Genomic DNA, 8,579 nt, shown 5'->3' with positions numbered 1-8,579 from the left:
CCCAGACCTCAACAGAAATCGGGCTCCGGCCGTTACCGAGCTTCAATCGACAGATCCACGCCCCCTGACAGGCCCTCAAAACGGCCACGACCCCGCTCCACTTCCTGTGGCGGACTCCGCGCAGTATCATCATTCCCTGACAAGCCGCAGTAGCCATAGCCGCCCTGCTCCACTTCCTGTGACGGACTCCGCACAGCTCCACTATCCCCTGGCAGGCCACAGTGACGGCCACGAACCTGCTCCACCTCCTGCGACGGATACCACGCGATTCTCCTGACGACGGACGCTGTTCCACCCCTCATAACAGATTCCACGTGGTGGGTCGAGGTGATGCCCACGTGTCTGCTCCATTATCTTTCACAATCAATTCCCCTGACCGTGGGCGGCCCACTACCAGGCGGTTACAAACGTCGCCATCAGTCCGTTGCCTCCCCCGCCTATAAAAGGGGGACTCAGATACGTTATTCTTTAAGCTCTTTTGCCTTATCTCAAAACTCTGCTAAACTCTCCGTTCGAGCACTCCATTCTTGTTGAGGCAGAAAACTGACTTGAGCGTCGGAGGGTCTTGCCGGAGCAACCCCACCTCCGGTTTAGACTTCCCTTGCAGGTCCCGGCGGCGACCGCGGCTTCCTCAACTCCAGCTTCTCCGGCGCAGGCGGATTTTTGCACCAACAATACCTATAAAAAAGCAAACATGAGAGAGGTGAGAAAATTGAATACTCATGAACATTCACCACCATCAGCAATGCTAGATAGGATCATTACTCCATGATTATTTTTGACCAAACTGCAATTTATTTTTAAGTAATTCCTAAAACTTGTTTATGTATCATTAACATTTGCATGATTTGAACATCCAAGAAATCAAGTCCATCACAGAGAAAATATGATGAATAAATCATTATTTTTCAATAACCTGAAGGAAATTATAACAAGTAATTTTGCTGGTTTCAATGTTTAAGTAAAATTCATGGATGGAAACAACAAGATATTCTGAGCATTTTAGCTCTTCTAATATTTTAGTTGAAAATTCTACAAAAAAGAATAGTTATTGTCATATAGTGTTAAGGAGGTAAACAAACTCCAGCAAAGGGGGTAAAGGAGGAGTGGTAGATGAAAACTCACGGCTGGAAAGGAAGTAACCAATCAAAGCAAAAAAATAATATTTTAATTAATATGCAAAATTAACAATACAAACATACTTAATTGAAGATTCACAGTTAGAAAGGATGAAGGATGCTTGTCTACTTATCTTCGGATGCTGTTAGGAAGGATTTTCATTATCGAATGCCATCGAGAAGGACAATCGTTCGCCGGATGCCATGGAGATCGGTCCTTCTTCTTGAATATCGGTTGGGAAGAACTCTCATTGTCAATGATGGAGAAATAAGATGAAACCCTAGCCGCCTCTCAAAGCTTCAAAGGTATCATGATGGAAAAGGGATGGGGAGTCGGGGAGTTGCGGACTTGCGGTCGATAGATTTTAGAAAAAGATGCGGATGTGGATGGAAATCTAAGACAAGATGAATAGGACTCCTATAATATAGATATCCAGATCCATATTCGAAAAATATTAAAATTTGGGATCCATATCCGTGTCCGGCTATTTTTAAGGCTAAATATCCGAATCCGTATTCGAATCCGATCAGACCAAATAATGTATATCTGAATCCGGGTTAATTCAGATGTGGATGTGGATATGGTTGGAGTTTATCCGATCCATTTTCAGTCCTAATTTCTATTGATCTCCCCATTGATCTCTCACCAACAGAGCCATCAAGTGGAGGATCTCTTTCCATTTATCTTGTCACCTTTATTCTTTTTCTCTGATTTGATTCCATGGAGTTGGCTTACCCATTTTTCTTGATGAAGATTTTTGAATTTACCATAGGCTACCTTTCTAATCCAGATTTGTAATGACCTCAAGAATTTGAGTTCATTTAAAATTCTTTATAATATATATCCATTTGTGATAGGTGGACTGTTATTATGCCACATCACATGATATCACACAGGCACCTCTTATCATATCCTACTAACTTATAACCCTATGTGATACATGGGATGCTAAAGCCAGCTTCTTCTCATCAACCAAAGTCAGCACTTCCTTAACTGGATCAATCACACATATTATCAAATACTTACACTATAACAAATAAATCTTTGGCAACTGGATCGGTCATTATCAAACACTTACACTACAACAACATAAATCAAGAGTTTGAAATTAGTGTGCAGTACTATTATCAAACTTCAGCCAAAATTTTAATAAATAATTTGCAAAAAAAAAAGACAGCATAAATAAAATGATCAACCATCAAGTAGACACAAAATTCCAAACATATTCCAACAATTATATTATCTCGCAAACAAAAAAGATAAATAAGTAAATACATATATAAATAACTAAATAGGAAAAGTTGATAGAAAATGCCACATCAAAATGATTTGAGGGAAGTCTGGTCACCTTTGAAGGCCTCCAACTCAAGAGGGGAGAGCTTGATTTTGTTGGTGGATTAAAATAGATTGAGGAAGAAGTGGAGCTGCTTAGCTATCGGGGCAGTTGAGAGGAAGGCGATACCACGGCCGGCTTCTCCACTCTTCTTCTTCTCATCCTCTCTATTCTTCATCTTCTCGACTAGGGTTTTGTCCTTGTCGGGAGGTAGTGATTTGGGTTTTTGCTCTTGTCCATCTTCTTCTTCTTGATGGAATGGTGTAAGAGGAGTTTGAAGGGGGAGTAGTCTTGTGGCTTCTTTCTCTTTGGAGTTTTTGATTTCTTACTCGCCATCGTCCTCTGGGTTTCTCTTGCTTGCAAGATTTTGTAGTGAGGATTTTTGGGCTTTTTGTGATGGCAAAAGTATATATCAGAGATGCAATTTGGGCTAGGTTTGCGGTCAATAAAATATACAGATGACTCGGATAGTGCTCGCATGAAAATACATATTATTCGAACTTATGGCTTGCAAAAGTTCACAAACGTGTCATACGAAAGCTATCCCAACATAGGTGACTCTATTTTAATATATATATATATATATATATATATATTATATTTTATATATATATATATATATATATATATTAGACTTGAATTAATTTGCAAGGTGATAGGATTTGAGAGGTCAGTTTAGAACAAACTGCTCACGGTCGACGATACGTGCTGGTAACTTGATGCAAATAAAAAGTGAAAAATATCTATCAACGTCATTTAAGTTGATGAACTTGACAAGCAGAATTAGTATTGCTGCCATCTGTATCCTGGCCGCGAATGCCGAGTTCCGCAAAGCAGCAGCCAGTTGGGTAACTGCGGCCACAACGCATGGCTGAAGATGTACACGGTGACCTCATCAAAATCTGTTTCAGTCGAGAGAGGTTTGCAGCTCCCCTATTCTATTGGGTATCAACGAACCTAGACGGCTGTTCTGTGGGTTCTCTGCATATGCCACATGGTACGCAGCCACACACGCCTGAGGCCAGGCCATGGCAATCCGAATCTGTCATTCACCATCAGAACCATGCTTAGTATTCGGGTTCATATCTGAAAACATTATATGACAACGATCGTCAATTCCTAAAACTAAATTAATTCGAGACACGAAAGAATAAATAGAAGGGGAAAAAAATGTTGCAATATGTAGAGGATGCAGCCTTATGATTAGGATTACCATGAAATAGCCAATGATGAAGGCATACAGCGTGATCCCCGTCACGTAGCTGCCCTCCACCGCCAGCACCCAGCAACCCGCCACCAGCGCCGCCGCCGCACCTCCGGCGACTCCGCACAAGAAGCAGAACGATCCGGTGACGTCGCGGTCGATTAGCCGCCGCATCCCCTGCTTCACGAACATCTCCCACGTCTCGGCCGACGCCCTTCCGAAGCCCTTGTCATGCGCCCCCACGTGCACCAGCCCCCACCGGTTTCCACACGCCACCAGTCGGTCCGCCACTCCCATGTAACAGGTGGCGCACGAGAATAGGAATTCGTCCGAGTCCCCTGCCACCAGGCCCATCGCCCGCGCCGAGCCCCTCACCACCCCGACCACCGGCGCCACTGCCGCCCCCAAGCACACGTCCCCGAGCCACCGCGCTCCGGTGGCTACCCTGAACACCGCCTCGGCGCCGCAGGCGAGCTTCATGTAGGCCACCCGCGCCACCGCGACGTGAACCAGGTTTCTTATCACCTGCATGCTCCACGCCAGGCTCAGCAGCAGCATCAGCACGTAAAGCGGGGCGAATGTCGAGGTTTTGTCGGCAGCGACACCACCGACGCCGAGGATCCAGAATGAGGAGTACGCGAGGCCAGCGAGGAGCATGGCGGCGATGTACTTGACGATGGCGATGGAGGGTTGGAAGGCAGGGGTTGCGGCGGAGAGGATCTGGTATGCATGGGGTAGGCGCGGCACGATCCAGCAGGCGTAGAGGGACTGGATGAGAGCTAGGGCGAGGGCGAGAGCCGCGAAGGCCAGACTGGAGCCGGTGCCGTTGGCGAGGAGGAGCATGCCGACGGCGCATGTGAGGGATGGGGAGAGCCAGAGGGAGGCCTTGAGGGCTTTGGAAGGGTGGCGGAGGGTGAGGAGGAGCCATAGGAGGGCGGTGAGGGCGGAGGATGAGGTGGAGGTGAAGAGGGGGACGTACCAGTAGACGGGGTGGAAGGCGCGCGCCCGGTCCATGAAGCCACGGACGGACAGGAAGGTGATGAGGATGGCGAGGGCAAGAAGGTGGGCGAGGAAGAGGAACTTGGCGAGCTTGCCGGTGAAGTTGGCCGTTGCTGGTGCTTGATTCACGGTGGCTCTTCCAACCTGCAAGCAAGGAGAGAGACGAAATTGTTGTAAAACTTGAAGGTGATACCCACGCACAGAGGAGAAATTATTAGGTAGAATCTACCGCATGGGATTGTAGGCAAAGGCAATCTAATAATTTCTCCATGCGAGAGTGTAAGCTAGGACTCTATCTTCTACGGCAACTAAGGAAAAAAAAAATTTATAGGCAGATCAATCATTAAAAAAATTATGATCCGACATCATCATCTACTATATACATATATTGAGACATGTATCAAAAAAATAATTATATAATATTTATTTAAACTATTCAAATATTTTTAAAATTTATTTATTTTTTTTAATATTTTAATACACACACCGTCACTCATTTTTTAATAGATATTTTTAAAACAAGTTAAATCATAATTTTTTCTATGGCCGACCTGACTATATAAGTTTTATCCTAACTATAGCTTATTCTATCAGATAGACCGTAGGCAAATCAATAAAAACTCCATTTGATTTTTTATTAATTACTAATTATGATTAATTATAATTTAATATTTAAAAATTTTGATGGGCTTCTTCTCATCTCACAGTCAATCATGATGCATCATGATTAACAACTAATGTAGAATTAGCTGATATATGAAATTTTTATTAGCTTTTCTTATAGTCCTATATAATAAGATGAATCTATCTAATAATTTCTTCTTTAACGGGCCAGCAAACATGGTACGACCCTGCATTATTTGGAGCATGGAACCTATAAACAACCCGAAGAACCCTTTTCATTACCCCCTCACCCCCTTCCCAAAATAACGCTCCACGTGGAATGGTTGCTTTGTTTTGTTTTGGGCTCATTTCCAACTTTGACCCATATATGCATAAAAGATCGGGTCCACTAATTTTCAGAGCAAGTTGGGCAAATTGGTTGTCCTATTGGACCATGTCTCCTCCATTTGGGCTGCTGGTACGGATTTGTTTGCCTCGTTCTAGGAGACCCATATTGAGCTAGTTAGAGTCGGGCTTTATGTTGCGATACCCCAACGCAGTAGTCATCTGACTTAAGAGCCCGGGTCAATTCTACCAAACCTACACCACAGTCTCATCTAAAAATTAGGAAAAAGAATGAAAAATCTCTAAAAAGACCAGAGATGCTGTGAGAGTTGTTAATCTTGGTATGCGTCGCTTTCACAAGCCTGTTCTTTCATTCAAATATGCTGTACAAAATATACTCGTGAGTATGCTTAAGCATTTAAATATATAGCACAAAGAGCTTAATCAACGTCAACATGATGACCTAGCCTAGCTTGTAAGATGGGGCGGCCATGACGCCTCATAGACCCAAACCTGGTCTTCTTGTGAATGAATGGTTGGTGGAGAAGGCAAGCAACAAGCTCTATTGAAGGACGCTTCAACGTATGCTGACAAAATCCTTGAAAGCAAAAGATGAAGATGCATCGAATTAAACAAGAGGAAAAACAAAAATAGATTTCGCTCAGGGCAGAAGTGCAAGACCGTGCCATGTTGTGGGTCAATGAAAACTGAGAAAACGGTGTTTGGGAAGGGTGGAAACTGGAAGGACCTTCTAATTAATGGGTCTTTTTCTTTTCTTAAAGAAATGAACCAAGAAAGAAGATGATGGAGGAATAAATCGACCAGCTTCATTTCTCTAAGATAATGGGCATTCTTTTACCCAAAAACAACGAAAAAAAAAGGTCCATTAATAAACAGCTGCCAGAAATCCAAGATCCATATAATTGGACGATACTGAAATTAAAATTCTATGTCGAATGATTATATTCAAGAAAATGGAGGTCAACGCAGAGACAAGATCACTCAAGAACAGGAGAAGAAAGAATGAAACGGAGAATTAAAGGAGAAAATAAGATCGAGGAACAACGGAGTGGTAGATGGAAAAGAGACTAGGTATCGTTGTTCTTCTCTCACCTGGGTGGGGGTGGGGGCTATTTGATTGATTCTTGTAGCGAAGGCCGCCGTGGTGGTGTTGCTTCTACCATCCTCTCTATGCAAATTCCATTCTCCGATAGGGATGCGAATGCTGTCGTTGTTGTGATCCTGCTTCGCCATTCTCTTCCAAGTAGATCTCTCTTTGCTCTTCTCCCTTTTCCTTTTATTCTTCTCTCTATTGATCCTCTTCTCTCTTGACCCTTCTTTTCTCGCTCACTCTGCTCTTTTCCTTCTCTTTTGCTTTCTCTCTCTCCTGTTTCCTAATTCGAAGGAAGATTAAATCGAAAGAAGAGTGGAGTGGAACAAAAGGAAAGAAAAAGCAAGAGCGGACCCGCACTCCAACCCGGAAAACTAACTGCTCTCCCTCGGGCGACGATCCGGTCACTTCCCAGGGAAGTTACCACAGGCAGAGCCCGTGGAACTTCTCTCACTAACCAACCCTCGAAACGTTTTCAAATCATTTTTTTCTTGGATGGACGAAGAACGATCACCGGGGGGTGTGGGCATAGCTGGGCGATGACGGAGCGTGGTGACATGGTAGAAGGGGACAGCTCATTGTGACATGGACGGCGAGGTCTTCCCTCAGCGCTGCCGTTTCGGACTTTTAAATTTCCCGGGAAACGCGGGGAGTCTCGGAGGAAAGTACCGTTGGATGGATTAGGCGCTCGCTCGTTCACTCACTCCTCTCTCGTTTCGTTTTTGACAGTTGCCGAATATTTTTTTTGGTTCTTGTTCTTGTTTAATTTGTGTATGGCTCCTTACCCATCTACCGTTCCTGGAAGGCATCTGGAATTTGAGCTGGGATAACGCTGCAAGTCTTGGATGTGGGGCGCATGGGTCGAGCAGGATGGCTGGTAATCTCCACACGTTCTCAAAGTAGCAACGAGCAGAAGCGACGCAAATTCCAATGCAGCCGAAGCATGGAAGAACTGACACCTAGTTTTGATCCTGAAAACTGGTCCAATCGTGGAACTCATAACAAGATTGATCAGCGGTAACCAACTCAATTATATGAGTGACAGCAAGAGGAACGAGTGGCTGGTGAAAGGTTGATGTCTCTGGTCCTGACTGCCCCAACATTAATTTGATGGAGATGCAGCATCAATAAGCCCCAATAATTGTCGCATGGCCAATCCGGATTATCAATGATGCTTAATTATATTGCTCCCCATCAGGCCTTTGCAATTATTTAGCTTTCATGAGTCCAAGGATTATGTTCTTGTTGCGATAACGGTCACCTAACTATCTCTTTTTATCACGCCCCCGATCCGAAATTGTGAATCGATGGTCATGACAACCGCCGCATACTCATAAAATTTTTTTTCTATAAGCATGCAAGGTATTTTATCATACTATTCTAAAATAACAGCAGAATAATTAATTAATAATTTAAATCCAAAATATAACGACCTAATTTTTTTCTTTAATGTCCCAATAAATTCAACAATGATTCATGACCTTACATCAAATTCAATAAGACTTTCAAGTTAAAATAAAAGTATGGAGATTCTACTTCTGATCACTTTTTCATTCATATCTTGTATCATCTTAATTCCTCAACATCTGTAAAAATAGTAAAATAGGAGGTAATGAGCTAGACAGCCCAGTAAGCAATGATCACTTTTCAACAGATTTCATCAGGCATTTAAGTAAATAATTATTTATAGAAAATAAGCATATAGAGTTCATTAATTCGAAATCAATTTTTAATTATGCAATATAATTTATGCCAAATTCATTTTTTTTTTCAAAAATTCAAGTTTCTTTCGAGATTTCAATTTCTTTCGCTCTTCGATTTTTTTCGTCAACCATGAGCTATGACCATATTTTTTCTGTGGCAGG

The 8,579-nt window shown here is 43.0% G+C and overlaps 1 protein-coding gene across 2 annotated transcripts; it reads right to left on the bottom strand.

Moving 5' to 3' along the window:
• Nucleotides 1–3,092: 3,092 nt before the first annotated feature.
• LOC105035797 (uncharacterized) lies at nt 3,093–7,307 on the bottom strand. 2 transcript variants are annotated; one of them, XM_010911497.4, is made up of 3 exons: nt 6,717–7,305; nt 3,666–4,799; nt 3,093–3,494 (listed from the first exon to the last, which is right to left on the bottom strand). In XM_010911497.4, exons 1-3 carry the CDS (start codon nt 6,855–6,857, stop codon nt 3,360–3,362), a joined length of 1,410 nt encoding a protein of 469 aa, XP_010909799.2. In that variant the 5' UTR covers nt 6,858–7,305; the 3' UTR covers nt 3,093–3,359. The 2 variants fall into 2 exon arrangements, with proteins under 2 accessions (XP_010909799.2, XP_019703003.2); XM_019847444.3 differs by having other exon boundaries at nt 3,352–3,538; nt 6,717–7,307.
• Nucleotides 7,308–8,579: the final 1,272 nt, after the last annotated feature.

Source organism: Elaeis guineensis, chromosome 2 (assembly GCF_000442705.2).
Source record: "Elaeis guineensis isolate ETL-2024a chromosome 2, EG11, whole genome shotgun sequence".
NCBI lineage: Eukaryota > Viridiplantae > Streptophyta > Magnoliopsida > Arecales > Arecaceae > Elaeis > Elaeis guineensis.
The sequence above is the reverse complement of the archived record's forward strand: the minus strand, read 5'-3'. Positions and strand labels throughout refer to the sequence as shown.